Consider the following 14,795-nt stretch of genomic DNA (forward strand, 5'->3'; position numbering starts at 1 on the left):
TGATAGGGAAATTATTGAAAACAGTGCTCAGGGGCAGGATTAATCAAAACTTGGATTGATCAGGGATAGTTATCATGGATTTATCAGAGGGAGATTTTGTCTGACTTACTCAGAGTTTTTTGAAAAGGTGACTAAATATATTGATGGGGGTAGTGCAGTGGCAGTTCATATAGTTTACATGGGCTTCAGTAATTCCTTTTGAGAAGGTCCCAAATGGAAGGCTGGTCCAAAAGGTAAGAGCCCATGAAACCCAAGGCAGGTTGGCAAACAAGATTCAAAATTGGCTTGCAAAAAGGAGGCAAACGGTGATGGTGGATGGATGCTTTGTGACCGGAAGGTGATGACCAGCAATGTTCCACAGGAATTGGTGCAGGGGCCCTTGCTGTCATGAACGTTGACGACTTGGATGTGAATGTATAAGGCATAATTAGTAGCTTTACAGATGACATAAAAATTGGTGGTGGTGTTGATAGTGAGGAGAATGGTCTCAGGCTCTGATATTGAGCAGCTGCAAAATGAGCAGAGCACTTGCAGATGGAATTTAATCCTGATAAGTGTGAGGTGATGCATTTTGGGAGGTCTAATAAGGGAAATGTATGTACAATGAATGGTAGGTTCTCAGGAGTGACTAAGGAACAAAGGGACCTCATTGTACAAGTCCATAGATTGACTGACTCACAGAGTCATCCCTGAAGGTGTAAGCACAGGTAGACAGGGTGGTGAAGAAGGCATATAGTATGCTTGCCTTCATTAGCTGGATGTAGAATATAGGAGCAAGGAAGTCTTGATAGGTCATAAAACATTGGTTAGGTCACAGATGGAATACTGTAAGCAGTTCTTATCACCATACTATTGGAAGGACGTGATTACACTGGAGAGGATGCAGAGAAAATTCACCAGAATGTTGACTGGGATGAAAAATGTCAGTTATGAGGAGAGACTTGGTTTGTTTTTCTTGAAGCAGATGAGGCTGAGGGGGGATCTGATTGAGTTATACAAGATCATGAGAGACAGGGTAGATTGTGAGAATCTGTTAGCAATGGCAAACTTGTCTAAGACCAGAGGGCATAAGTTTAAAGTAAAGATTAAGTGATTTCACCAAGAGGGTGCTGTTTGACAGAGCGGTAAACCTCACAGCATTTAAGAAGCATCTAGATGAGCACTTAAATTTCCAAGGCAGAGCAGATTGTGGCCTGTATGACTAAAATATTTTTATTTAACATCCTACTGCTGGCAGATTTAGAGTGTTATAGCATTACAAGAAATGTCCCAAAACCACTCTCCATCAGATGCATTTGTCCATCCCCTGCCTGGGTGAAATTTCCAGTATGTAGGTATGCAACATGGTTGTAACTTGATGTGCCTTACACAGAGTTGTCCTTCAAAGAACAAATGTCATCGAACAGGTGGACAAGAACTTGCATCAACTATTTGCAAAAAAGAACACTAGCTACAGACATCTGGTAGGAAAGCTCAGCTAAAGAATGCTACTTGTGGAAACTAAGCACATCTCCAAACATTACGGAGAGGTCAACCTATGCAAAAGAAAGTAGTTAAAAGGTTGTTAAAATAAGACAGGCAATTATGTATTTGATTACTGACTTCTGTGATAATTAATGCTATATGTAACTATTGCTGTAAAGTTTATTTTGACTAATATAACAGCATTGAAGCTGAAATACAAAGGCTTCATTCCATCACCATGCTTTTGTGGAGCACACAATTGTGATGTGGAGAAACCAGTGTTGGACAAAGTTAAAAATCACACAACACCAGATTATAGTCCAACAGGTTTATTAGGAAACATTAGCTTTATAGCCCTGCTCCCTGATCAGGTGGTTGTGGAGTGTAAGATCATAAGACACAATTTTTGGCAAAATATTACAGTGTTATGCAACTGACATTATATATTGAACAAACCTGGTTGTTAAGTCTTTCATCTTTAAGAATGGGTTACAAGTTTTGGTTAATTAATATGTAAATCCCAGAACTTCTTTTAAGTCACATTCTCGAGAAAACTTAAGGTTTTATAACAAAAAGTGACATCTCAGCTCAGACAACACATTAAAGGTGTGAGATCAGACTCTGTCTGCATCCCAATCCTGTGTCAGACTGGTTCTATTTCTAAAGTGGAATTTACAAAATATTACATGGATTGACTCCCTGCAGTTTGTGCATTTTTGAGCCAAATAGAATGTATCTGCAAATAAAATTCTGTAAATACAAATTCACACCATAGACTTACAGGTGTGCATGCATGAGAGAGAGAGAGAGAGAGAATGTGTGTGTGTCTGCGTGCGCGCGTGAGTGCACATGACAGTGTGTGTTTGCATGTGTGAAAGCCTGGTAAAGAGTGTGTGATGGAGTATAAGTCTGTGAGAGGGTGTGAGTTGAGGGTTGTATGTTTGTGTTTATATGAGAGAAAGCACATGTATGAGAGAGGGTCTGCATGAGTGTGTGTGTGTGTATGTAGGAGTGTGTGTGTGTGAGAGAGCGTGTATAGTGTAGTGGGGTCGCCTGTAGTGTGACATGAACCCAGGATCCCAGTTGAGGCCAGCCTCATGGGTACCGAACTTGGCTATCAGCCTCTGCTCGGCCACTCTGCGTTGTTGCCTATCCCAAAGTTCCTCTTGGAGAAAGGTCACCCGAAGATCTGAGGCTGAATGTCCCTGACCGTTGAAGTGTTCATTGACTGGGAGGGAACACTCCTGCCTGGTGATTATTGTGCAGTGGTCCATTAATCCGTTGTTGTAGCATCTGCTTGGTCTCACCCTTGTACCATGCCTCAGGGCATCCTTGCCCACAGCGTATGAGATAGACACTGTTGGCCGAGTCACATGAACATTGGCACGCACGCACACATATAAGTCTATGGGTGAATTTGAATTTGCAGAATTATATTTGCAGATACATTCTATTTGGCTCAAAAATGCATAATCTGCAGGCAGTTAAAACATGTAATATTTTGTAAGTTCCACATTCAAATAGAACCAGTCTGACTCAAGTTTGGGATACAGAGAGACTCTGAAGTTACTTCAGTAACCTATCATGACAGAGGTAAAAAGTGGACTATCAATTTTCAACTTCTTGTTTTAACATCCAATTTCTTCCATGAATGTTAAAAGCTGAAGGCATGTACTGTACCTTTAAGAGAGCGAGAGAATGCTGTTCTGAGCTGAGAGATTACAAGTACCTGTGTCTATGACTAGATGGCAGTCCCAGAGTGTACTGGGAAATTGAAAATAAGTAACATTTGGCTGTGAAATGGATACCTGAGTTTTAGATGTTGTCTTGACAACAATTCGAATTTAACCAAGCGGTTTAAATTTTGCTCTAAGATACTAAAGCCCAATTGAGTTGAATTTATTCTTTTGCCACAACATCGAACCAATGGGACATTTCGATGTTGGGGAGTATAAGAAGCGGACAAATTGAAAATTGGCAGAAAGAAACTGTCATAGAGAGAGAAACTGCTGAAGAACTAATTGCCCATCTGACATCTTGCTCTCAAAGAAATTAGAAAATACTCTCTATCAAAGGTACCTTTTCATGTGGAACATACCCAGGAAGATCGGCAGCTGGAAGAGTGAAGACACAGAAGACAGAGACTGTGTGGTTTTGAAATTAAGTTGATGTAATTTTAATAAGTGTCTTATTGGAACCACATATTGTTATAGGATTGGAGGCAGATAGTAAGTAATTAAGAGAAAGGGGGCTTAGATTTGTGAATAGTTTTTTTGCTTAGAGATCACTTTTAGAGTTATAAAATAAATTGATTTTTTAAAAAATAGTGGAACTTGGGAGTTCTATGACATTCATATTTTAACAGATTACTAAATGAGGCAAGCATTTCTGGGTGTTTGGTTTAATTAACAGAGGGGCTCGCCTCCATGTCGTAACATAAACTAAAATTTTTTTTAGAAAAAGGAGACAAAATGTTCTTAAAATGGTTCCATGGTCATCTGAGCAGGCTGAGCCAAGCTCACAAAACCAATGTTTAATAAACAAATGCATCCTCCGCAGATATTAACATTTTATATTAACAGAAATTGCAATTCAGACATGAAGAAGCTTTTTACTCCTATTTTTGATTGATACCTTGCTGGAAGTCTCACATAGTGGGAGTAAGTCACCTCCAGATGCTTTGGAGCAGGAGAAAGAGATGGATTAGTAACAACAAAAATTGAAAGATTCTCTCTCCCAGTTTCTTTCTCAGCATCTCAAACACTAATGATAGAGCAAATTAGAGAAACATCCTGGACGTAGGTTTGCTCATTGAGTTGGAAGGTTTATTTCCAGATGTTTCATCACATACTAGGTAACATCTTCAGTGGGCCTCCGGGCAAAGCACTGCTGATAATTCCTGCTTTCTATTTATATGTTTGGGTTTCTTTGGGTTGGCGATGTCATTTCCTGTTATTTTTCTCAGGGGGTGGTAGATAGGGTCTAACCTAATGTGTTTGTTGATAGACTAAAACAGACATTTGTACATATTTGCATTTCAATCTGGACAAATAATGAAAAACAAAAGAAAAAAGAAATGGAATGCCTTACATACATTTTGGTTGCCCGAGGTACCAATTATATACACTACTGTTTTCAGGCCTTAACAGTTCATTATTTCAATCAGTCTCTGCATATGTGTTGCACACACAATCCTTAAATCATGCTGATCTTTGAATGGTACACATGTGTATAGTTGTCATTTACACTCACCTAAGTGATGTTTCACCAGGGAGAGATGTGCCAAACTAACTTATTGTTGCTATGGTAACTGTTGTTGTTCTATGTCTGCTGTTGGGTTGCCGTGCACCTCTGGGTCTTGCGGTTGATGTATGTCTGTGTAGTTGATGCATTTACCTCTTGATTAGCATTCAGTTGAAGAACAGCTTTTGCAGTTGGGCAAATGTGCTTATGGTTTCAGATTGAATATCTGATTGTTCACTGCAATTGAGTATAATCAAAATAACAATTGCGCCATACACGTCTCAAGCTGCCACTTGGGCTTGTCTTCATTGAGATCATTAAATATTTGTACCTTTACTGCCTTCCATTACTCAACTTTGGAAATGGTGTAGCAGTCTTGTCAAAATGACATTTGACTTTCTGTTGTTTCATCTTGATATTGTAAAATTACATCTGTTACTACTTCTCCCTTTAGTATTTTGTTTGCTATTTGAAGAGCAGTTTATGTGCTGCATGATAATAGTTTTTCTTCTGGACCACTTTCCATGCCTTCAGGAGGTGTATTTCTCCACTTGAGGATTGACTTGTCTACATTTGTGTAGGAATTACTTTGTAGCTTTGTGATTTCTTTGGAGATTTTTACTGCCACCTCAACTAGGGACAGGATGGAGATAATATGTGGTATTGGGTTTCTCAATATTTCACAAAGCAACTAAATAAATGCATCAAAGGAAGCATTCTATCTGCATGCATCACAGCATGGTTTGGCAACTGCACTTCCTAAGAATGCAAGAAACTACAGAGAGTATGAATGCAGCCCAGTTCATCAGGCAACCAGCTTCCATCCATTGACTCCAACTATATTTCTCTCTGCCTTGGGAAAGCAACCAACATTAACAAAAACCCCTCCAACCTGGATATACTTTCTCTACCCTCTTCCATCAGGTAGAAGATATAAAAGTTTGTGTCCGTGCAGGAATAGTTCAAGAACAGCTCCTTCCCCGCTGTTATTACATTTCTGAATGGACTTTGCAAATTTTAAAATTAATGTTGAGGTCACTCTCTGTGCACTTCCTCTGCAGCCGTAATATTGTATTTTTGCTCTGTTCTATTACTCTATGCACATTGTACAGTATGATCTGCCTGTACTGCATGCAAAACAAACTTTTTCACTTTACCTAGGTATGTGACAAAAATAAATCTAAGCAAATCAAATCAAAATATTTTACTCATGAACTGAGAGTCATTATTGCTCATGACAATGTCAGGAATGCAAGAATAGATGAAGTGTGCTTTTAGGTATTTGACAATCTAAGCAGGAGTCATTGAGGGCAACTGGTCCACCTCCCAGAATAGTAACCTACTGTGACAAGAAAATCAGTCCCTGTGAGTGTGCAAACATCTCCACCCAGCTTCATCCACGGTCTGTCCGGGATGTCATATGTCATCAGTGACTCTCTAGGTTAGCTTAGTATGCAATAGGAGCATTATACTGGCTGATGTTTTTGATTTTGTGGCTCACATTTGGCCGGTAGAGTATGTCACTTACCCTCCTCAATCTTTTCTGAATTCCTTTCTCGTTTTCCTCACTGTGGTTTCCTATCACTCTCTCAACTTCTTTGGGACAATTACTCTAGTTCCTTTGTATGATATGCCACCTTGGACATTGCATAACATTTGCTATGCATTGGTGGTGGCCACAAAGAAGAACTTCAGCCCAAAAGACAAGAGAAACAATGACGGGCAAAGAGGAATCTAAGTATAAGTTTCTATACCATTTGGCTAGCTAATTTTAAACGGCTTCTCCTGCCTTCTAAACAAAATATTATTGTGTATGTCTATGCATATGACAGGAATCATCTGGTCTGAGCCTAATGTGTATACTGTATGCACAAGTGAGCACACCTCATCAGTAATGCAGATGTTTAGGCCTCACACCCTTCTTCTCATACTGATTTTACAGAATGCATTCAAGAAATTCACTTTGAATGTGGCACAAAATATTTAGTCTGTCGTTACTGATCCCTGACCCAACTGCATGCTTTACATCAAGACCCACTCACAGCTTTTGTCCGTTCATGGAATGTTACTGTGTTAACTCCATGGCAACACGAGGGTTCTACAAAAGTAATCCAGAATTCGCTGGAATGAAATTTCATTTTACAGGCTGCAATCCGAGTCAATCACCTGTCTACTGAATGTGCTTCACTGCAATCTATCCTTGCTTACAGATAAATAGAAAAGTGAAATGCTGAAAATATATGTCAACCTTTTTGGGCATTTGAAAAGAGATGAATTTATGGTTTTGAATAAACAAGCTTTGTACTTGTGGGAGTCAAAATTATTTAGGTCAACTGACAATGAACCAGCAAAAATAAATTATAAGCGAGGTCTCTCACACACTATATACTTCCATCTTCCTCAAAAAGCATGTGTAGGCATGTATATGAAGTTTTGAACAGCCATCAGTAATTGTCTAGGCTTGCCTGATTATGTCCTGAGTCCCAAAAGAGCTGGAGTGCCAGTTCTGCAAGGTCAAAATAACCTGAGTGGCATAACAACAGGTTGGTTGAGATGAGATGGGACTCTTGCCAGTACCTAACTGTAACAATAAAAAGGAAATAATGAATTTAAAATGTAATATCTGTTTGCAGAGTAGTGGGTGTATACCTTGAACATTGATTGTATTTCCAACAAGAGTCAAAACTGAGATTCTCTGATTGTTAAATCATCAGCTTATGAAAAATGATTCATTGAATCCCTACAATGTGGAAATAGGCTATTTGGCCCAACCAATCCTCCAAAGAGTAACCAACCCAGAACCATTCCCCTGTACTATTACTCTTCATTAATCCCTGACTAATGCACCTAACCTACACATCGCTGAACACTATGGACAATTTAGCATAGCCAATTCACCTAACCTGCATGTCTTTGGATTGTGGGAGGAAACCAGAGCAAGTGAGCAAACCCACGCAGACATCACCTGAGGCTAGAATTGAACGTAGGTCCCTGGCACCGTGAGGCAGCAATGCTAACCACTAAGCCACTGTGCCATGTTATTTGATCAACTTTGAAGAGAGACCCAGTCAGAATAAAAAAAACTTTTAAAGAAATAATGGACAATAAATCTGTGATTCCTTATTTTATGCAAAGAAACAAAAATTAAGAAAGTTTTAGCAAACACATCTTCATAATTTGTTGTCATTGCTTTGTCAGTATGCTTTGTAAAGGAAATTGGCATTGAACAACAAAACAGGAAGAAAAGATCAATATTGTACAATCTTTAGCTGGGCCATGCTTCTTGCTGGTCTGCTACTGCTTCATTATTTAAATACATCTAAAGGGTGCAATGAGAATATTATGTATTTGCTGGTTTGATTTTTCTGCTTTATGAATTGAATATCTAATTTAACTGGCATGCAGAAATAACACAAGTTAAGTCGACAACAATGAAATTATTCTACAGAGGCTGGTATCCCGTCACCAAGTCACCCTTTATTTACACATCAACATTTTCAGGGAAAGAAGGATTGAGTGTATGTGTGTGGTCTCTTCCACCCACACACACACACTCATTCTCTCTCTCTCCCGTACACGCACTCTCACACCATATAAGTCTATGAGGTGAATTTGCATTTGCAGATTTGTATTTGCAGATACATTCTATTTTGTTCAAAAAGCCGACAATCTATAGGCAGTCAATCCATGTGACATTTTATCAATTCCTACTTGGAAATGGAACCAGTCTGACTCATAGTTGGGATACAGATAGACTATCGCCTCACACTTTCAATGCATTGTCTGAGCTGAGATGTACCTTGTTTGATTCACTGATAAAACCTTAAGTTATCTTGGGGCTACAACTTGAAAGAAATTCTAGGGTTTACTTATTAATCAATTAAAACCTGCAACCCCAATCCAAGTGATTAAAGTCTTCACAGCAATCTAGATTTGTTCAATACATCACACTTTGATCTTTTACTCTAAATTCTGTGCCTTATGATCCTGCCTCACTGGCTACCTGATGGAGGAGCAACGCTCCGAAAGCTTGTACTTCCAAATAAACCTGTTGGACTATAACCTGGTGTTGTGTGATTTTTTTAAATTTTGTCCACCCCAGTCCATATCTGAGCTAGGAGGCATGGCATCAAATTCTAAGTCCTCCAGCAGTGTTTAGAATAGATTCCGTACAGTATGGAAACAGGCCCTTCGGCCCAATAAGTCCACATCGACCCTCCGAAGAGTAACCCACCCAGACCCATTTCCCTCTGACTAATGCACCTAGCAGTATGGGCAATTTAGCATGGCTAATTCACCTGACTTGCACATCTTTGAACTGGGGGAGGAAGCCAGAGCACCTGGAGGAAACCCACGCAGACACAGGGAGAATGTGCAAACTCCACAGACAGTCGCTCGAGGCTGCAATTGAACCTGGGACCATGGTGCTGTGAGGCAGCAGTGCTAACCATTGAGACACTGTACCACCCCAGAACATTTCTGAACAGGTTGATTAGAAAATACCTACAACAGAATAATCCACAGTATTTACAAATAATTCAGCATTTATAGGATTACTACGCACAAATGGTCTCAGCCAGAATCTGGATTTTTCCGGAACTGTCAGCAAATTTTCAGTTATTTAAGCTCTCTGGCTCCACCTGCTGGCTGAAGCAATTAAATATAAAAATCAGAGACCAGTGAACAAACTAACATAATCAAACATAGGTCAATTAATCACAACAGTGCATTCTCTTACTCCAAAAGCCACTGTCCTCATGAAATTAACACTCAGACCTATGCCAATATTTATCATATCGTAGAATAAGACAGTACAGAAGAGGCCCTTTGGCTCTTGAGTCTGAACAAACAAAAACTATTCTAAATCTACACTAGTCCCACTTTCCAGCACTTAGCCCATAACCTTAAATGTTATGACATTTAAAGTGCTCATCCAAGTACTTTGTGATTTTCTACCTCAACTACTCTTTCAAGCAATGCATCCAGATTCCCACTTGTCATTTTCGACAATGTCTCACTAATGAATATTATTGTCCACCTAGGAAATTTCATGCCATTGTCATGGATTCTGTAAATCCTTGCTTGGCTGATGAGCCCAATCCTGGAGGTGCATTTAGTAGGTGTTTCTGCGAGGTAGAATTGGTCCTTAGCTTGAAATTTCTGGCATTCTTTTCTCTAGTTCTTTTTCTGTACTTATTCTTGCTGATGGATGTTCTCAAAGAATGGTATCCATTCGTACAGAAGCTTCATCCAAGAAGGTTTCTTCTGAACGACGGTTTCCCATACATTGACATTTATGTTGCATTTCTTGAGGGAAGTCTTCAGGGAGTCTTTGAAATGCTTTCTTTGTTCTTCTCTCATTCAAGTACCTTCCTTGAAATGATAAAGATGGTTTGCTTTGGCAATTGAACTCAGACATCTAAATCATATGGTTGACCCAGTGGAATTGTTTTCGGACGATCATGACCACAATGCTGGTGCTATTGGCTGCTTCAAGAATATCGATGTTACTATGCTTCCAGCTGGTTCTGACAATCCATCTCAAACAATGTTGATAGTAATTTTCAAGAGCCTTGAGGTGGTGTCTATACATAGTCCAAGTATGAGAGCCACATAAGAGTCAGAAAAATGATTTGACTTTTACCCAAGAAACTTGGTATCAACCTGGGTGTTCTGGTTGCTGACGGTTCTCATCCTTAGGTGCTCAAAGCGACACTTACAGATTGGGTACGATGTTGAATCTCTGCAACGATCTCAACCTTAGATGAGAGGTGGCTTCCCAGGTAAGGGAAATATCTCCTGCTTTGAGGGACTTCTCAACTGACCTTAATGATAGGAGTCAAGATTAGAGTAGTGCTGGAAAAACACAGCAGGTCAGGCAGTATCTGAGGAGCAGGTAAATCGATGTTTTGGACTAAAGCCCTTCATCAGGAATGGGCTTTGGCCTGAAACATTGATTTTCCTTCTCCTTGGATGCTGCCTGACCTGCTGTGCTTTTCTAGCACTACTCTAATCTTGACTCGAATCTCTAGCACCTGTAGTACACACTTTCACCTTAATGATAGGAGGCTCATTAAGCCTCACTGATCCCTTCTCTGAGTCTCATAGGAAATTCTTCCTGAAAGCCAGCATGGCTTCAACCGTGGAAGCATGAACATGATTTTCATTGCTTGGCAACTCCAAGAGAAATGCCAGGAACAACAGCAATTACTCTTCATGAACTTCATCAATCTGACCAAGGAATTTGACTCAGTCAATCTGGAAGTGCTATGGAACACACTGTCATAAGTTGGCTGTTCAGAGAAATTCATCACCATTTTCAATCTCTTCCATAACAAGAAGTGGGCAAAGATCCTCACCAACAATAACAAGACAGAATCCTTTAAGAGGTCAAGCAAGGGATGTGTCATTACACTACCTTTTGCTCCATCTTCTTCATCACCATTCTTCATCTCATAAGAATAAGCTTTCCAGCGGTGTGAACATCATCTCCTCTGATTTAGAGGATGGATGGAAAACTTCTCAACATCAACCGATTGAAATACAAACGCTGATCTTGCTTGTGGAACTTCAGTACACAGATGACAATGTCATTTCTGCACTCTTGGAATAGAATCTTCAAATCTCACTTTAGATCCTTGCAGAAGTATACCGAAGATGAATTGATCTCAACCTCAACCTTGAAAAGACTCAAATCTTTACTAGCCTGCCCCGATCAAGTTCTGATCCATCCTTCCATTACAATCAATGGAGAAATCCTCCTAAACACTTTTTTTCCCAATTCCCTCTAAACCCACCACCTTTCACTTTAAAAGTAAGCTCCCTTATTGTTGATTCTTCAACTAGGGGGAGCAGCTGCTTTCGAACCACCTTGTCATGCCCCCAATAATCTTATACACCTCCAATCAAGTCTTGTCTCAGCCTTTTCTGTTCTTTCAAAAATAATCTGAGTTTATCCAGCCTCTCTTCATAGATAAACAGCTGCATCCCTGGCAACATCCTGGTGGATCTCCTCCCCACCACTCAAGTGCAAACACTTCCTCTTTTGCAGTAACCAGTACTGTAGACAGTACTCCTTTCCATCCTTTTAAGTTTGCACTAATGCTTCTACTATGTTGATTTTTTGCTTCTTTCAGCAATTTAGGATGCAATCCATCCTAAATAAACTTTGGGTAACATGAATCATTCTAGAACACCTACTCTAATAGCACCCCAACAACTATATCCCTCTCTCTTTTAGTATAATATTCACCACCTTCTCATATTAAAGCAGAACATGTACTGATTCGTGGCATGGAACCTCTTTACACCCACATGTTAAAGTGATTTCTACTGGTACCGGGAAGACATAAATGTCTGTGCTGATCATGGAGGGAGTTACAAATTGGTTGTCTTGTGCAGCTTTCTACTGAAACATTTGATGCTAGGCAAGAGAGGTACTGAAAAGTGAACAATAAAGTATTAATGGACACTCAAAGTGATGAAGGCAAAGTGAAGGAACGTATGGTTAGGAATGATCAGCACATTATAATAATAGGTGGTACTCTGCATAAATATGAACAGAGGGATTGGGCTGAATTTCCTATTTGTGTGTCATATGTCTACACAATTGATATGAGGCTGAAACCCCATTCTCTGCACAGTGCTCAATAGTACAGGTGCACCCTAACCAGGAGTCTCATATGTCAGATGTACACATTAATCATAGATCAGAGAGGATGGAATGATGTCAATCATGGAATAAATGGAGAACCTGAAAAAGAATGTTAAACTTTGGAAAATCAGATTTTTGTAAAGTTAATATTTACAAATCAATTATAAGGTCATCAAGTGCATTACAACAATCAACATTAGAGGTTTCATAAATGTGTATGTATTAAAATTTACTAGCGGATGGCTCCATTAAGAGCAGCAACGGCACATTGAAGATACCTTTAGCCAAAGAAGAATCAGCACCTGAGCAAAAGGTACTGTGTGAGATAAAGCAAAGACGTTTTAGAGACAGTTTTGGTGTGTTGAGAGAGTTAATGCGATGGACGATTAAGAGTGCATGTCCAGTCTGACTTTCCCCCTGTTCACTTCTGCCAACTAAGGTGCACGAGTGGACACACACTGGTTGAGAGCTGGCAATCCTGTGAGACACCATGAAAAGGTGCTGGATAGATACCTGAAAGTGACAACAACTGATTGACACAATCTCGAAGGCAATGCCACATCCTGCCATGAATGGACTGTGAAAATCTAAAAGCATCCTGGAGAGACCTGCTAAGGACTCACAAAGTTAAATAAAACACACACCAGGTTATAGTCCAATAGGTTTATTTGGAAGCACTAGCTTTCTGAGCGCTACTCCTTAATCATTTAGTTGACAATATGATGAAGGAGCAGTGCTTTGAAAGCTAGTGCTTCCACATAAATCTGGATTATAATCTGATGTTGTATGATTTTTAACTTTGTATACCCCAGTCCAACACTAGCACCTCCAAATCATGGCTAGGGACTCAGCTACTGCCACATGCACTGTCCATATATCATACCATCCATTGCTGCAGATACAATCTATTAACTTGATAATGATATTAGGGGGCTCTTCTGCCAGGAGGTGGCTGTAGAGTCGCCCCTGATGTTGTTGTTGGACTTAATGTGGAGGAGCCGGTGTTAGACTGGGGTGGACAAAGTTTAAAAAAAAACACACCAGGTTACAGCCCAACAGATTTATTTGGAAGTATTTGGCAGCTTGTACTTCCAAATAACCTGGTGCTGTGTGATTTTTAACGTTGTTGTTGTTGTTGTTGTTGTTGGAGGGGTTTCGGTATCGCGGTTGCGAGCTCCGGGGGGTGGTGTGGACCAGCCGAGCCGCCGTTCACCGCGTGCCGGTTGCTGTGGGCAACCAGCGGCTGGAGGAGGGGGAACCATGGAGCGGCAGGAGGAGCCCCAGAAAACAGCCCGGGACTTCGACCGACTGGTGCAGGACAGCAAACAGGTAAGGCGGAGGGAATAGAGTCCCGCTCAGGCCAAAGAGTGACCGCCCCCAGGTGAGGGATTTTACCCACTGCGGGGAGGTGTTGCAGTGTCGTGGGGAGGGCCTCTCCCGCCTGTTCAGCTGCTGTTGCTGCTGGTCCGCTTGCCCTCGGCTGGGCGTCCACCGTCTCAAGGCACCTCTGAAGATGCAGAGGGACGTCCTGCAAAGACTCAACAGGGCTGTCGGTACCTGTGTCAGAGAAGGACACGAGTTTATTTCAGGTCGAAGATGCTCTCAGGTCTTCCGAGTATTTACTGCTTTTTTCTTATATACTCAGCATTTTGCTTCTTATCATTCTATAGCGGTCTTTGCTAACATTTATTTCTCAAATAACATCAAAACTGATGAGTTGGTCACTTTTTTTTTACTGTTTGTGGGATTTAGCTGTGTATATATTTGTTGCCACCTCTCCTACATTACAACTATGTCTCCGTGTGAAATAACAGCACATCGAAAGTGATTTGGATCAGCCTTGTATTTTATAAGTTTATGCATGACTGCTCCGTTCATCATGACAAGTGGATTTGGAGAAGGTGGCTCAGGTTGACCTAAGGTCAGCTGGCAGATCACACTGAAGTCAACCAAGTTCACAAAGTCATTGCAGAGCTGGGCTTCAAATTTCTCAGTATGTGGTGTCTTTAGGTTCAGTAGCTGCAAACTAATTTCAAATCACTCGCTGCTTCAAGACACAAAGATACGCTTTGCATAATCTGGCCATATGAGGCACTTGGTCAGAATAAAAATATTTTTAAAATGGTTTCGTATGGAATTTCTTGTCATGTAAAATGGATAAATCTTTAAAATACAAGTTTCTCCCAAGCTGTCCTCTATCTTTAACTCTGTTGTCTTCTGACACCTATGAAAGGATTTCAATAATAACAACAGCAACTTATGTTTATATGCAAACATATAGATAAACAACTGCAGTAAGCCATTCAGCCCCTCAAGCTTCTCCATTGTTCAATAAGATCATGGCAGATCTGGTAACTCCCACAGATCCCCAATAAATTTTAACCCTCTTAGTTGGGATAGACCAGATTTAACAGTTGAAGTTCTAAATTGGCTA

General features: G+C 40.3%; 1 protein-coding gene across 2 annotated transcripts in view; it reads left to right on the forward strand.

The window, feature by feature from the left end:
• The window catches only part of ccdc89 (coiled-coil domain containing 89), a 49,955-nt gene that overhangs the window by 14,301 nt on the left and 20,859 nt on the right, over positions 1–14,795 (forward strand). Inside the window, exon 1 of one of the 2 annotated variants that reach the window (XM_087988622.1) lies at positions 13,619–13,690. The exons of the other annotated variant lie outside the window; for it this stretch is intronic. Coding sequence (XP_087844748.1) covers positions 13,622–13,690 — 69 coding nt within the window. The 5' untranslated portion in view covers positions 13,619–13,621. Of the gene's footprint in view, positions 1–13,618; positions 13,691–14,795 lie in introns of those variants that run through there. 2 annotated transcript variants of the gene reach the window in all.

This window comes from Chiloscyllium plagiosum, unplaced genomic scaffold (assembly GCF_037043375.1).
Source record: "Chiloscyllium plagiosum isolate Xiang-an unplaced genomic scaffold, Cpla_swu_hap1 HiC_scaffold_7, whole genome shotgun sequence".
Classification (NCBI taxonomy): domain Eukaryota; kingdom Metazoa; phylum Chordata; class Chondrichthyes; order Orectolobiformes; family Hemiscylliidae; genus Chiloscyllium; species Chiloscyllium plagiosum.